Below are 16608 nucleotides of genomic sequence, written 5' to 3' on the forward strand. Positions count from 1 at the left end.
AGATGGATTTCCCCTAAATAGATTTCTGAAGTTTTAATTTTATTGTTATTCATGTTTTTATACTGTATTTTATGCTGCTTTTACAATTAAGTGTTTTAAATTTGTTGTTAGCCGCCCTGAGCCTGGTTTTTGAACCGGGAAGGGTGGGGTATAAATAAAGTTATATTATTATTATTGTTATTATTATTATGGGACTAAAGGTAAAGGGACCCCAGACCATTAGGTCCAGTCGTAGCCGACTCTGGGGTTGCGGCGCTCATCTCGCTTTATTGGCCGAGGGAGCCGACCTACAGCTTCCGGGTCATGTGGCCAGCATGACTAAGCCGCTTCTGGCGAACCAGAGCAGCGCACGGAAACGCCGTTTACCTTCCTGCCGGAGCTGTACCTATTTATCTACTTGCACTTTGACATGCTTTAGAACTGCTAGGTTGGCAGGAGCATTATGGGACTAGTGGCGGGGAGAGAGAGAGAGAGAGAGAGAAAACAAGAACCCCCTCAAAAGATGGGGGGAAATCATTTTTTAAAAAATAGACATTGATATCATTAAAACTACATCCATATATAAAATCTACGAAAGCCATACGAACAATTTCAAAAAAAACATAACAGCAGGGCACCTGCCCTTTAATTAACAGCAGCCGCTCCGCCCCTTTCCTTGCACGCCTCCTGCCAGCCTTTGCCCTCCTCGCTTCTTCCTCATCTCTCATTCTCCGCCCCCTTCCGCTCCGGAGGCTCCTCCCTCTCCCCTATCTTCCTACCATGCCTCGCCCCTCCCCTCCGCATCCCCAAAGGGGCGCAGCCGGCGCACGCGCAGCGCCTCGGTAAACAAGGGGTGGGGAGGGAAAGGCCCGAGGCCCCGCCCACATCGCGGCGTGAACGTTCCACGGGCTTCCCTTCCCTTTTGCTTTCGGGCAGGGGAAGCGAGCTTTCCCCCTTTCTCGGCGGCGGCGGCGGCGGCGCCTGCGCGCTGGCCTCAACATCCGGGCACTGGGGCAGGATGAATGCTCCTTTCCAAGATGGCGGCGGAGGGAGGAGGGAAGGAGATGAACGAGATTAAGACCCAGTTTACCACCCGCGAGGGGCTGTACAAGCTGCTGAGCCACTCGGAGTACAGCCGGCCCAACAGGGTGCCCTTCAACTCGCAGGGCTCCAACCCCGTCCGCGTCTCCTTCGTCAACGTCAACGACCAGAGCGGCAACGGCGACCGGCTCTGCTTCAATGTGGGCCGGGAGCTCTACTTCTACATCTACAAGGGGGTCCGCAAGGTAAAGGGACGGGAAGGGGAGGGCGCCGCCGCTCGGAAGGGACTGCCGGCGCCGCGCTGAGGGAGGCGGCGCGGCCTGAGGAGGGGCGCTCGGGGCTAGCCGGGTGGCATGAAGGGGCGCCCGGCCCTCTCTGGCTTGGGCTCACCCTCGCCGAGAGGCTGCCTGACTGGCGTAACCGCCTCCGCCGCGCGGGAGCTGTCAACAAACACGTTTCCCTCGCTTCCTTTAAAAAATGGGGGGGGGGGAGAAATCCGTTAAAGGGTCCCCCACCCCTTGTAGCTTTTTTTTGGGTAGGTGGGTTGGTGGGAGGGAGGTAACTTTCCGTGGTTTGGAGAGCAATGGAGGTGTCCTTGCCGGGCTCAGGCGTATAGGGCAGGTTACACAGGTCTCTCTTAGGTGCTGTGGGTCTTCCACTTTGAATAAGATAAAAGCAAATGGAAGCGGGGAGGCGGCAGCAAGACCTTTTCTTCTTCTTTTTGCCTTGGAAGTCTTTAATGTAACCTGCCCTCTTGACAGGAAGCACAAAAAGGTGTCTCTGGAAGTATGTGTGGGTGGACTGCTGGGTACCTTTAAAAAGTTGGCTGCCGTGCTCTTCGAGGAAGAGCAATAAAATAAGAAGGATGGACTTCTTGTTCTGTTGATTTACTTTTTTTCTTTTAAGAAGCGCTGTTAGCTAAAGCAGTATTGATCATTTTGGTATTCCAGGAACGCTTGTGCTGTAAGGTGAATGTATTTACCCTTAAACAAACCTGGTCTATAGGAGCCCTTCCAGCTCTCGGTTTACAGGACAAATGAATTCTGGATGTGTTCATTTTCATTCACTGCCTCCTGAGATTTTGGGAGGAGAAAATTATTTTGTCATCATTGTGTCAACACCCTTCTGAGGTGCATGTAGTTTGCAAGGCTTGGTTTTAGCTAGGAAAACTGGGAATTTTGATGTAGAAAGTGAGGAGTTACCCCAGTGTCCTGGTTGGTAGTGAGTTTTGGTTGGAAAATGTTTTCAAAGTGGTGAAGATTCTTGTGTGTTTAATGTAAGTGTAGGTGCTGATATGAGATAGTGTAATAGAAACAGCTCTTAAGAAGAGCGTGCTGGATCAGGCCACTGGCCTAACTAGTCCAGCACCTTGTTCTCACAGTGGCCAGCCAGATGCCTGTGGGAAGCCTGAAAGAGAAGGGATAAAGTTTTTTTAGCCATTCACTTGATATTAAATCATATGTAATCACAGTTAAGTTTATTTGGATAGTTTGGAAAGTTTGCATTTTCATCTGTGAGTTGGGTGCCTGACTAAATCATACAATACCATGTTAATGAACATAGGCATGTAGATGCTGATAATGATAATAATATCTGCTGTATTATATTGAAATGCCAGTTTCCTACTCAGTAGTAACACGATGGGTTGAATTGCCAGTGAAAAATCAAACACTCTAGTTGAGGATCAGTTTGCAGTAACTAGCCCTACAGACCTATTTTTAAGTATCCCCTTAGATCAACTAAAACCCAAATCTTGTACACATGCACCTGTGCCATATATTGAGGCAAGCCTTTCATTTCAAAAGGAGAAAACAGAGACCTTCTGACTATATACAAATTAAGTGGTGTGCTAATTAATATTGGCAAATGAAGCTTTGTGGTTTCATTTCATAGCCTGATGAAGTTATTACCACATCTTAATTGCTTGAACTTTATCGTTTCTATGACTCTTCTGTCTGAGATTCAGTGCCCTAATGCATAATTAAAACATTAGTTCATCTTTCCTCAACAGTCTGGTCTATAATGTATTAAGATTCATATTTGGTGTAATATTTGTTTGTTCGCTTCAGCCAAAAAAGTGTTCAAGGGTGGCTTTTAAATCACTTCATTGAAGAAGAAAAAGAAGAAAGCCCCTACTCTCATGCTTATACTTTAAACAGACACAACACAGAAGTAAAATGGATAGGGATGGAGGAGGCAATAAGCAAACTTGTCTACAAGTTCTTTGTTTTTCTCTACTGACAGGTTGGGGTGAAAAAGTTTAAGGTAAGAAGCGGCAGAATCTTGGTGCATTGGTGGCGTGGCCCTACCTCTCTCCTCTTTCCTCCATTACTGCAACTGGATGTAATGGCTGCTGCCAGGTGACAGTTGCTGAAGGAAGGAGTCTGGCTCCTCAGTAGAGCTGTAAATGACCACTCATGCCTTCCCTTATTTACAACCAAATGCTACTCATGGGAACTAATTTTCAAGATGACCCAGTGAGTCATTAAATTTCTGTGGCACCAGTTATCACAATTGTAAAATATGGGGGAAGGGGTGTGCAGTTTGGAAGTAGGACAGAGATCTTGAAGTGAAATGGTGAACAAGGAAACCAGTATATTTTGTTTGGCTTTCTGAAGCCATTTAGATTCTCCCCTTTGATTAAAAGAATAATGTCATACTGAATGAATGACAGTAAGCTCTGTTGAGAAACATCTAGTATATTTCAGATCCAGCTGTAAATATTTTGAAAGGCAGTACAAAAGTCAAGAAATACTTTATTTTAGCAAGTTGGCTAGAGCCATGAATACCCTTAAAAAGTGCTTGAATAAAAACCAGTATCTTAGCTGGCAGTGCTCAGATTTCTATGTTAAGAAATTGATGTTAAAGGTTTTTGTTGTAGTTTTTGCTATGCATGGTAATCTTTGATACAGGCATTTTGTATGAGAGGCCTTTTTGGTTTTAGTAATAATTAAATGTTTTAGACATCTTATCAAAGGAACGTATAGGGTTCTGTTTTCTCCTTGAAGAAAGCTATGGAAGAAGAAAGTAGAAAATGTGAAACATTATGTTCTGAAAATGAAACTTTTTACTTAGAGTGCAGCAATCATGTGCTAAACCAGTGATGTCAGGTGGACATCTTCAAAAACAGTGAACTTTTTCCAGTGGTTCACTTTTCCGTGGAAATTTAATACTTTCATAAGTTCATTAGTAACAATGAATGGATGCCAGTTGCAAATACAATATTAGGCAAGCTCAGCAGTTTGAAAGTTGCAGTTAATGTTTTTCAGAAGATTATCCCTATCAAGTGTGAGAGAGAATACATGCATTTGTAAGTGGCAGGTGCAAGGGAATCAAAACAACATGTCCACCATTTTCAATACCCTTTTGCCTTAAATTTAGAAAATGTAAGGTGAATATATGCTACTGTCATTAAATTGTACAAGTATTCCAAAAGAAATGTCTACATAATATATCATTTAAGCCACTTCAAGTGTGCTTTGTAAGACAATTTTTTTGCAGTGCTTTTATCTTTGTTTACTAAATGGAAGAAAAATAAACATACTAAACTAGATCACTTTCTATGGCATCAGAAAATTTTCCAGTGCAAACAAGAAAGATTTCCAGAAAACTGGTGTAATGGTTAGAGTATTTGACTAGAACCTGGGAGGCCAGGGTTCTGATCCCCGCCTATGGAGCGTTCTAGGTGGCTTTGGGCTAGTCACTATCTTGCAACCTAATAGACCTCACAGGGTTGTTTTGAGCATGAAACGAAGAGGAGAACCATGTATTCCACCTTGGGCTGTTTACAAGAAATGTGCAATATAAATGTAGCAATAAAAAAAATCAGTATGCAGTGGTACCTCGGTTTACGAACTTAATCCCTTCCAGAAGTCCGTTCTTAAACCGAAACCGTTCTTAAACCGAATATTTCGTAAACAGGGCTGTTCTTAAACTGAGGTACCACTGTACTTACATACATTATTTTCAATTATTCATAGGGCTGTAGGATCAGTCTATAGAATCAGATAAATATGGTAGTATTTATCTTCCTGTTTGCTGTTTGAAGGCCAGTGTTTATTCATGGGCTATCCAGATTCCCGTGTTCTTGCTTAGCTGCCTACTTCTGAAATCTCATTGTGTTGATTCATTCCTACTAAACCTGGTTGTACAGTAATAACATTCCAAGTGAAGACTAGAGTCTCATGTCTTTGCACATCACCATCTCTTTGGTTGTAATTTATTGGCATTTTTTACTAGTATTTATATACTGTAACTAGTTTAACGGGCACTTTATAGAACAGAACAGGTCCCAGCATACCTTTTAAAACACTTAGGATACAATTGCAAATCCTTACGTTAAGCCTGCTTCAGGGGCTTGCATGTCCCTAGTGGAATTTTGGCCTTCAACCCTTTGAAATAGCAAGCCATGTTTATCAACTGTTACTTCATATTTTAAAGCAAATTGTGATAAACATGTTCATTTTTTGTACAAAGGTAATAGGCAGAAATTCCTCTGGCTGTTTTGCAAGTTCTTGAACATGCCTAAAATTAGGTATTTCAGTTTAAGCTCCTTGAGGCAGAGACTTGTCTCTTTCTTCTGTAAAACACCATTAACAACAATAACAACAACAAGAGTTCTTGTATCCATGTTGATGACGCTTGTACTGAAATACCGCTTTCCAAAACAGTTCACTACTGTATAAGAGATACAAGTTAGTGTGGTTAGCAAGTTGCTGATCGAAATACTGAGTACAAATTCTCCTTGAATCATCCTATTTGTGGTTTTTGGATCCCAGCTTTTGAATCTTTTTTGCTGATGACACTAGGCTCGAATGATGGAGCTGAATCTTGGGAGTTCATACTTCATGCTTCGTATTCTTATTTTCCCTACCTGTCTCAGAGGATTGTTAGGCCCCAGTGTTGTTCTGAACCACTGTCAGAAATTAGCTTTGTTTGTGTGCATGTGTTGGCCTTAACTTTAGGTGTCTTGTAAAGGGCATGTGACTTTGCTAAAATGTAGGTTAAAAAAAAAGAGGTAGCCAAACAGAATGAGATACAGGATATTCAAGTATTATAAACCTGTGGGAAGATGTCTACTTACTGAGGAGCCTGTCCTTAATGTTCTAGTCTGTCAAGACAAACTACTGATAAATACTGCTCTTGAAGTTGCATCTGTTAAACAAGGAATTGATCTCTTTTTTCTCTTGCAAAGTATTTGAAAGTCTTAAGCTATTCTGTCATACCAACTGCAATGATACATAGAAATAACAATTCATGTATTATGATGTAAGCTTTTGTGTGCCAGAGTCCACATCATCAAATATATTTATATATTTTATTACATTTTTATCCTGTTCTTCCTTCCAAAGAATCTCAGAGTGGCAATATCTGAAGCATAATATTTAATTGTCAGGCCAGGCATACACATGGTTCAGGAGAAATGGAGAAGGCAGTGGCCAGAGGGAAACAAAATGCAAAAAGGAAACTTTTGACTTTGAAAGCATGTGCCACAATAAATTGGTTAGTCTTGAAGGCATCACAAGACTGTTTTTGCTGCAACAGGCTAACATGGCTGCTACTCTGGAAGTATTTGTGGAAAGGCCATGCTTCTATAATGCTTGCCTCTTTTCTGCGTTTGAAGGTAGATGTGTGTCCAATGACATAGGTGGAGGTGAATTTTTTTTTTTTAGCCAGCTTTGTGAGTACTGAAGACTAAGGGATCCAAAATACACGTCAGAAATATGGTGGCTGGTTTCTGTTTTTCCATCCCTGAGACTGTATGTTTTATTTTGCTTTGTCACAGATAAAACAGTACCTGGACTCATTAATTTATTCTAAATTGCTCTTCTGTCAACCCTGTAAATTTCATGTACCCAGCTGCAACTGCCATTGGCTCCTTTGAATATTCTTGAAGGGTGGATTACTGCAGGGGTAGATTGACCTGGTCTTGTGTCTACTTATTTTCACGTGCATCGTTATGATCCATGGTTGAATTTAAAATTGACAAAACAAGAGTGCATACTTGGGATCTCTGACCAATTAAGGCATAACTAATCTGTTTTAAGTAATACTTGGTATGCACCATCACTTTTTGCCAGAATCCCAACAACCAGTAGGTCCTAGGCAGATTCCCAGAAACTGGCCAGTTGTTCATCCATGGAGCATAGTCTGTCTTTTGCCCAACCTTGAATTACTGGATGACTTCTAGAAAAGTTTGCTTTTTAAAAATTCTCAGACTGACATATCAGATTGCTGTATGGTTTACCAAATATTAATTTTTAATGTAATGTCTCTACTGTGGGAAGGTTAACAACGTTCATGGCTTAATCATATGAAGTTCTTGACCTGCACTGAGGCATGGCAAATGATTGTCTAATTGTCTTAGTGTAATACATCTTGGCTTTCTGAATACAGGTTAACTAATTTAACATGAATTAAAGAGTTCCCTGATAAGATGCTTGCTCTTGGGTTAAGAGGCAGATAGCCTGTTATTTGTACCTAGATGTGCTGAGGTACATAAAAGTTTAGACTACGGTTAAAGTGACAAACAGAAATACTTCAGTATCTTTGGCTTCCAGAGTATTGTACCTGATGATTTCTTTTCTTTTGTTGGAGTTGAGATGATTTGTTATCTCTGGATGCCTTCACTGTCCATGCAAATTAAGGGTGGGGTACCTCTGCCCCTTGGGCCCAACGGTGCCTCCCCATTGGCCCATCAGGCCATTTGGGCCAAACATGCCCACTTGCATGATGCCTGTGGGGCAGGAAAAACCTAGCTCAGCTGAAAGGGCATTTGCAGGCACTGTTGATTAGCTTGTCAACAGCGTCTGAAAAGTGTTGTACAGATAGTACTGAAAGGGGCTTCTGAAATATCCTGTAGGCAAAAAAGGTCACCAGATGCCATTGTGTTGCCAGGTGATTGACATGTGGATGGCTCTGCCTACTTGCCAGACTTGACCTGTAAGGGATGGGGAAGATAATGATAAGCTCTCTGGTCAGAGCCAGTTCCTCACCCTTGATGTAAACAATAGTTCTCTAGGAAAGCAGATTTATGGTATTGTGTCCATTACTGGAATTGGATGAAATGTCTAACAATGGTTTTGGAAAACAATATGGCATAGACACTCTAGATGTGTAAGCAGTTTGCTGCATAATCCTAAACATGTTTACTCAGAAGGAACATAGAAGTACCACTGTCCTAAGCAGGGCTAATTCACAAATATAGATAGGACTCCCTCATAAGCGATCTAGAGTTAGAAGCGAGCACTGAGATGGTCATACTTGCTGATGATACTAAATTGTTTAGGGTTGCTAAAACAAAAATGTGAAGAGCTCCAAAAGGACCTCCGTGGAATTTGCTGCCAAGGAGTGTGGTGGAGTCTCCTTCTTTGGAGGTCTTTAAGCAGAGGCTTGACAACCATATGTCAGGAGTGCTCTGATGGTGTTTCCTACTTGGCAGGGGGTTGGACTTGATGGCCCTTGTGGTCTTTCCAACTCTATGATTCTATGACCTCTCCAAACTGACTGAATGGTCAGTAAAATGGCAAGTGCAGTTCAATGTGAACAAGTGCAAAATGTTTCATATGGGGGCAAAAAAACCACACCTTAATTTCATGGGGTCTGAACTGGAGGTGACAGACCAGGAATGAGACTTTAGGGTCATGGTAAATAACTCGATGATGATGGGAGCCCAATGTGCAGTGGCTATGGAAAATGCATAGTGTCAGATTAGGATCTGGGAGATTAGGGTTCAAATCCTCATTCACAGTCATTAAGCTCACTAGGTGACCTTGGGCCAGTCACAGCCTCTTAGCCTACCTCACAGGATTGTTGTAGGGATTAATTTAGGAGGGGGGTGAACCATGTACTCCTTGGAGGAAAAGGTTGGATATAAATGCAATTTACTAGCTCTTAAGAAAGCTGGAGGTGCCAGCCAGATGACAGTCGTCAGTCTGACATCCAGAGATCTCCGTGTCATCGAAATTGGATCTGTGCCGGTTGCAAAACGTGCTTGGTGCCTGGGGAATTTCAAACACTGGTTGGGGTACCCTCCAGAACAGCATGAGAGTCTTTCCTTCCTTCCGCAGGAACCTCCTCCTGGATCTCAGTTCCTTCTGTCAATAGGAGCAAGTCTGGATCCTACTGTCTTGGTAGTTTTAGCCAAAAACTATGATTTTTCATAGGATTATAAGGATTTATCAGACGAGGCTTTTATAAGGATGCTTGAGAACTTTTGTGAAGCTTTTTGTAGTGCTTTTCTGAAATGATTATACTCAACAGTGTTACTGCTGTTTCCCTGCATTTCAGTCATGACCAGACAGTTTGTGGCTAGTGGTTCTCTTCTTGCTAGTTGGAAAGGTGGCAGTAAAGTTTAGTAGTTTTTATTGTATGTAAATTGCATTCTTGGTGTTTCAGAAACAGATAACTATAGTAATACTCGATTCCTCAGTTGGTTTCTCGGTAGTAATGTTAGCGAGTGATTTCTCTTGCTAACTGCCTCCACTGTGTGGGGAACTCTGATCTCAGTTGCAATTCTGATTTCTGGAACATGTTCTTCTAACTTCAAGATTACATAAACTGAAGTTTTGAAGATGGGATGTTTACAGTACTTTCTCCCTGCATTTCTGAGGTCACCATTTCTAGTAACATGGTTATTAAGCTAACAAACAATGGAAAACAGCCTAGAAAAAACAAACAACCCTACAAATCCATTTTTTGTACAGCATCCACAGGATGGCTAAATCTGTGGCTGTATTCAGGATACAGTTGATTTGTTTATTAAGTATGTTAACTATTCTGCTATTCTAATACTAGAGGGTGAGCTTATTTAATATGGGGGTGTGGGACCTATGGCCCTCCAGATATTGTTGGACTCGCATCAGCTTGCTGGGGCTTACGGGATCGAGAGTCCATCAAGGCTGCAGGTTCCCCATCCCTGTTTTAATATAAAGACATGATTATTTCCTCCACCCACCCCAGATTGGTAGAATTTAACACCTACAGCCCTGGATTCTGGCATCCTTTTTGTAGAGATGCCAGAGATTTCATATGGCATCATCTTCATTAAAGCTTGGGCTTTACTAGTAAGCTATGTTTTTAACTCTTTATCTCTGGGCTTGGTTGTGGTCCCCAGGATATTCAGACTAATTTGTGACTAAGGATATGTGCAACTTTTTGAGCTCTATAAAGATGTTCACAGCTTTAAAAATACATATTTTCTTTTCAAAACCAGTTGTCTGATGAAAGCTTTTGTTTGGGGGCTAAAGTAGATATAACGGCAGCGGTCGCAAGTGTTCTCTGGGTTTGCCCTACTAGCATATGGAATGGGGTGTGTCTAATTTAAACATCAGTCTCAGGCTCATTGGTATGAGCCACACATTAGGCAAAAGGATTAGAACAAAATACATGTGTGCCCTACATTGTGACTGATGTGCAAGCAGTGAAGAGTTGGGGTATGTTGTAAAAATGATTTGCTTCTAAAATGTTTTTGAAAGTGGCAAAATAAAAATGGACCCTCCTGATCCTAAGCATCTCAGCTCAATGGAAGAGGGGTTTTGAGAACCTGAAACTGTGAAGCCTGACATTACTGTATTTTTTGCTCTATAAGACTCACTTTTCCCCTCCTAAAAAGTAAGGGGAAATGTGTGTGCGTCTTATGGAGTGAATGCAGGTTGTGCAGCTATCCCAGAAGCCAGAACAGCAAGAGGGATCTCTGCTTTCGCTGCGATCCCTCTTGTTGTTCTGGCTTCTGAGATTCAGAATATTTTTTTTCTTGTTTTCCTCCTCCAAAAACTAGGTGTGTCTTATGGTCTGGTGCGTCTTATAGAGCGAAAAATACGGTACATGGGCAGATTTAAGAACTCTGAAGGCAAACAACCAATAATTGTTATAGCTTTATTGGTTAATAATCAGACTTCACTGTACTGGAACTATCCAGACATCCAGCTGGCTGGGAGAACTGAGATGTAAAAGAAAACTATCTTGCGTATCTTTAATAGGCCAGTGAATGAAATACCTATGCAAACTAAAGAATAGTGGGAAAGTTCCTTCTTTCTGGAAGAGGGTAGTCTTCATTTTTTTCTCTTTTACCTGAGACGGTTGAGTTGCAATTAGGAGAATGTTGTTCTTGACCTCAGCTGTTAATAATGTACATTGCCTATTCAGAAACTGCAAAAATGGTATTTATAAAATTGCAAAGTGAGTCAGGCCATGAAGCTGCCTACAGCTGAGGCTTGCATAAACAAACAAGGATACAACACAAATTAAATACACCACTTGTGTAAACATTCTAGGCTACAGGGGCACCAAGAAGTGGAGAATTAGCAGACTAGAAATCATAACTCTAACTTGGGGTCCCTCTAATGTAGGTGATGTTGGACATGCACTTGAAATCCTTTTATTATTTTGTATTGCATATTTAATACTGTATTTTATTCTTTTAATTTTTGTGAGCCTCTTGAGAGAGTAAGTGTTTTTGGGCAGCCCTACAATTATTGTAAATTGAAGTCTTTGGCTTTTTTTAATGAATTGTTTTAACTGAGGAAATAGTTACAGTAAAAAATTACCACCACTACCAGAACCCTGGAAACTATAGCTTTGTAGTTGTGCCATATATGCACACACACACACCACTTGACTCCATATTAATTCAGAAAAATCACTACCCTTTGGCACCATAATCACTAAATTTATACTGGTCCTTCTGCAAGGAGACAAACTCCCTCTTGATTTTCTGTACAGTTGTCCACCAGCTCTTAGCCTAAATCTTATTAGTGTACTCAAAAGAAACACATTGGCCTTTCATGACTTCCATATCTTATATATCACTAGTATTTGACTGTATTGATTTCCAGCTGTTACGGTTTGGTTAAAGCATAGTGACCAAAGTGTATTTTGGTGTCTGACTATCTACAAGGTATAGCACCTTCCTTTCCCTGCTTCGCTCAAATTTTAGTTTTGTCATTGCATCTCAGTTGGATGAACTGTAGTTGCTTCCACCTGGGAATCGCTTCCAAACTATGACTCCAGAAGGTTTGGATGCAGTTCCTGGTTTGCAGTAACCATAGCTTGTCAAGGGTGGATTTTGCAGCAATCTACAAAAGGGAGGAGGAACGCCCCCCGCCAAAGTTTCTGAACCATGGCTTGACAATGATATCTGAATTGGATTGGTGAAATGTCAAGCTTTGCTAAAACATCACTTGCTTTGCCACTGAGGGACAGATTCAGCTAACTGGTCCCAGTAACTCAAACCCACACAAGGACTTATTGTAGTGCAATGGGGCATATCCCCTCCCCTCCCACCGTGTGTTCCACCAAATTGGCTGCTCTGAGGCAGGGTGGGGTGGGCAGGATAACTCCCACATCAGCATGCGGGGAAAGGAGATGGGAGATCATTCCATTGGGCAGGCAGAAATGCTTGAACTAATGGGTCAATCTCCTTAGTGGTGTGTTATACATAGAGAGATATGTAGTAGATTATAGCCTGCTTTTTGTCACAAGTCCTCAAAGCAATTAACAGCTGCATGCTCATGAAACAAAACAAAAGCAGGAGCTGGATTGGGTGGCAGCTGGTGTCAATTGGCTCTAAGATGGGATGTGGGAAAGACAGCCTGACAGGATTGGGCCCCGATGTTACTCTTGATTGCTTCCCTCACTATTTCCATAGAAGATATCACCTCTGTCCTTCATTTCTGCCATTCCACATATCTTCTCTTGCCATAATTGGTAAGTGGTGCAAAGCCCTACTCTATCTAAATGCCATTCTTGAGCTTGAAACCAAACTATTCTCTTAAATCTGTTTGGCTTAGAACACTATTGCAGGACTGCTGAGGATAGCGCATGTGACCATATCTTCTTTTCACTGTGCGTATATATGTTGAATATGCGTTGCAGGCTTTGTGTAGCTGTGTGTGGGAAGTGAATGAGAGGATCATATGCATCCTTTTAGTATAGAAGGTTGTTTTGTGTGGAAGGGTGTGCACCTTGTCTCTTAGGGGCGGGCCCCAGAGATTGGCACAGCAGTTCTATTGACAACAGCTGATTGTGCCAGCAAGAAAGTTTTTCTCAGGAGACAAAGTCCCTGACAGAGGCAAGACCTGCCCTGGTGTGGGTGTGCATGTGAGCAGGTGGAGGGAGGGAGGATGCAGTGAAGAAATATCTTTATGCTCCTGAGACATGCCAAGCTTTCTACACAGCCAGTTCCAGATTGGGTCAGTTCCAATGCTCATGCCTATTCTGCAGTTGTTAAGGCAAAAGATGCACTGAATACTTCTTCATTGTGGCTGATAACTCCTCATCTAAAAATGGGCTGCAGTTCCTTTTTATTTGTTAGGATGCAGAATAATTAGTTTTTTATTCTCTAAATCTGTGATGCCTTAGCAGGGATAGGATGGGAAAACTTTCAGAAAAGTGGTCTCATTGACATTGTTTTCATTGCATTAAGCAGCAATAGACTCCAGTTTAGATGTCATGCCAAAACATACTTTTGATTACCATACTGTATACCTGGTTATAGAATCTTGTTCCTTTTCTGAATCAGTTATCTCCAAGAAGCGGCTGTCTAAACATCCTGCACAAACTGAGAACCCTTATTCTAAGAAACCACAAATTCCCTCCGCTTCATACCTTTTCTCATTTAAATCTTTAAGGGATCAATAATCTCTTCCCTTAACCTCCTCTCCAGAGATGTGTCAAAGAATGGATGATAAACACCCTGAAGGTCCCAGGCCTCAGAGAGGTTAGGCTGGCCTCAACTAGAGCCAGGGCTTTCTCGGCTGCGGCTCCAATCTGGTGGAACGCTCTGTCACAAGAGACTAGGGCCCTGCGGGACCTGACATCTTTCCGCAGAGCCTGCAAGACAGAGTTGTTCCACCAGGCCTTTGGTCAGGTCCCAGCCTGACCCCCTCCTCTGGCAACCTGCACAGAATTTTGCTCAACGGTTGCCATTAATTTGACTTTAATTAATTTTTATAATGGAATGTTTTTAGAATGTTTGATTATTTGATTGTTTGATTATTTAATTGTTGTTAGCCGCCCTGAGCCCGGCTTCGGCTGGGGAGGGCGGGATATAAATAAAATTTATTATTATTATTATTATTATTATTAAACATATTGCTAATGATTTTGAGGTTGCAGTTGGTGGCAAGCATATGTAATATGATCTCTTCCTCCAATAGAAATCTTTGAGGCCACCCAGTACCTCTCCACAATGATACAAGCTGGCATCTCACAGGTTAACTTCAATCACAGCTATTGCATACTCTCCTCAAGGATCCCGAGAAACCACAAGTGGCCATTCCACATTGTCTCTGGCAACAAGAAAAACAGTGAATGTGGATTCATATACAGGAGCCATTCTTGCAGTGTCCAGAAGTTCCAAAACTCAAATGGAGATACTGGAAAGCAAAATGAAAAATGGCAAGTGAATAAAAAGTTCATTGCCTGGAACGAGTTGTGAGGTGTGGTTGATGTTAAAATGGTGCATTTGCTGCCTTGATTCACTACTAAGTCCATGTGCAAACAGGAGTGGCTGTGCTGGTCCATGTCAGATGGCACAGATCATTTTGAAGGAGGACAAAGATGAAAATGGCTGAGAACAGCCAAGCCATTCAGACATCTCAGCTCCCTTTCCCAAATACTTGCATCATCCTGGGGCCAGGAAATGAGTTTCATTAAGAGCTAAACTTGCAAATGTTGCTTCTACCAAAGCTTCACTCATCAGCTTCAGGGGTTATTCATACCTTATAATAGTCTCATGGCTTGCTTCCATGTTTTTAAGGGTGGGTTTGGGGACTGTGTCATCCTGAGAATGGAGGCAGAAACTCTCTCAAGCCAACATTGGTTTCAGCAGGGAACTCTGACATACATAGTGCAGAAAGCTTGACTGTGCTTTGCAGCATCAAAAAACAACAAGGAAAAGTTGGGTAGCAACCGTGAGTTAAAATTACTAATGCAGAGGGAGAGGAGAACCAACACTCCATTGTGAAGTACTTAAGCCAGATGTGGGGTGTGGATGGCAGCTTCTATTTTAGACATATATTTATTATATTTATATACGTTAATCCAAACATGTTCTCTGCATGAAATACAGTTTATAATTTGCAGTGCTGTAGGAGGGAAGCAGCTTCTATAGTAAGCAGTTTGTGGTAACAGAGAAAGAAGGGCATTGTTGACATCAAAGTATATAAAATACGCCTATAAAGGTAATTTTCTGCTAGTATAGAATCATAGAATTGTAGGGTTGGAAGGGACTCCAAGGGTCATTCAGTCCAACCCCCTGCAATGCAGGAATCTCAACATAGCATCCATGACAGATGGCCATCCAACCTCTGCTTAGTAGAAATTGATAGTCAGAATAAGAGCTGAGCTTAGCCTTTAGCTAATACTTTTTCTTTGAAAGAAAAAGGCAAGGTGTGAAGAATAAAATCTTATTGGGTGTGGGAGAAAGTTTTATGTATTTTTAACAGGGTAGGGGGCCATACCCTAACAAGCAGTTAGGGTTGTACATCGTGCATTGAGCATACCAGTATGTTTGCCTAGGGGCTTCTTTTCTCTTGCATCCTTTTTTCAGATGAGTATGGCAGAACCTTGAGCCCATGCCCTAGGGCAGCCTGGGTCCAATATATGCTTCCTCCCAAGCAAGCTGTTTGGGGTTTGTATAATATTGAACATCCTTCCCTGGAGTGCTGCCTCTGAAGTGCCATAGGGACACTGATGAGTAATGATTACCAGCTGCAACACAGTCACTGGACTGAGTGAGTCAAAGTGCTCATGAGCAAGTGATGGTTCTCCCATCTCAATGCCCTTCTGGTGCCCTTGCCGTGTTGTGTGGAGGAAGGGTACTGTCTGAAACAATAGTTACCCCTTCCTTGGGAAGTGGGACTCTTACATGCATAGAGTCTAGAAAAAACTGGGTACTGATAAATAAATGGACGAGAACAAAGATCTGTGCTCAAAGTAGCTGTGCCCAGGCATTGATCCTATAAGGCAGGTGGGCCTCTGCACCTTTGACCAGCAGTTGCAGTGGCTGGAACAGAGCACATGCTGCTCATGGACTCGAGCATTTAATCTACATAATTGAGAGTATTGAAGCATGAGGAGCAAAATGTGGGGGACATGTGTAGCAGTTATACTTTGAGGCATGGCACCTTTCCTCCTTGTGAACCCTTCTCAAGCAGCGGAGTATAATCTCTGTTTTGAATCCTGAGGGAGAGTTAGAGTTCTGAGAAGGCCAATGGTGGCAATGAGCTCATCCTGTATTTGTGCTGAGGCTAGGCTGTTCATGTAGGTGCCCTCTCTTTGTGCAGTCTGCCCTTTCACCATAGATCTTCTCACCAAAGTTCCCATTGTGGAAACTGTGTGAGACCCAAGTGATGTGTGCTCTGTCATGTAAGTAAAGGGCTTCCTTAGTGCTGGACAGTTTGTATACTAGTGATACTGCACTGCAATTGGGTGCAGTTAGAGTCTATAGTTTGCCACAGCAGTGTAGGTGGTGGCAGGGAGAGGAATAGTTTATTTTGGCAACTCATTTTCAGTTATTTTGCCAGCAAAGAAATTGGGCTAAGCTTGATCCTCACCACCTGCTGCCCATCTTGGCCACTCTATCAA

The 16608-nt window shown here is 42.2% G+C and overlaps 1 protein-coding gene across 1 annotated transcript in view; it reads left to right on the plus strand.

The window, feature by feature from the left end:
* The first annotated feature begins 897 nt into the window (after positions 1-897).
* Positions 898-16608, plus strand: part of WDR20 (WD repeat domain 20) — a 52683-nt gene continuing 36972 nt past the window's right edge. Inside the window, exon 1 of the mRNA XM_083436890.1 lies at positions 898-1265. Within this exon, the coding sequence (XP_083293016.1) occupies positions 1002-1265 (264 nt within the window). The 5' untranslated portion in view covers positions 898-1001. The remainder of the gene's footprint in view (positions 1266-16608) is intronic.

This window comes from Podarcis tiliguerta (genome assembly GCF_965153285.1).
Source record: "Podarcis tiliguerta genome assembly, chromosome: 1".
In the NCBI taxonomy this organism is placed as follows: Eukaryota; Metazoa; Chordata; class Lepidosauria; order Squamata; family Lacertidae; genus Podarcis; species Podarcis tiliguerta.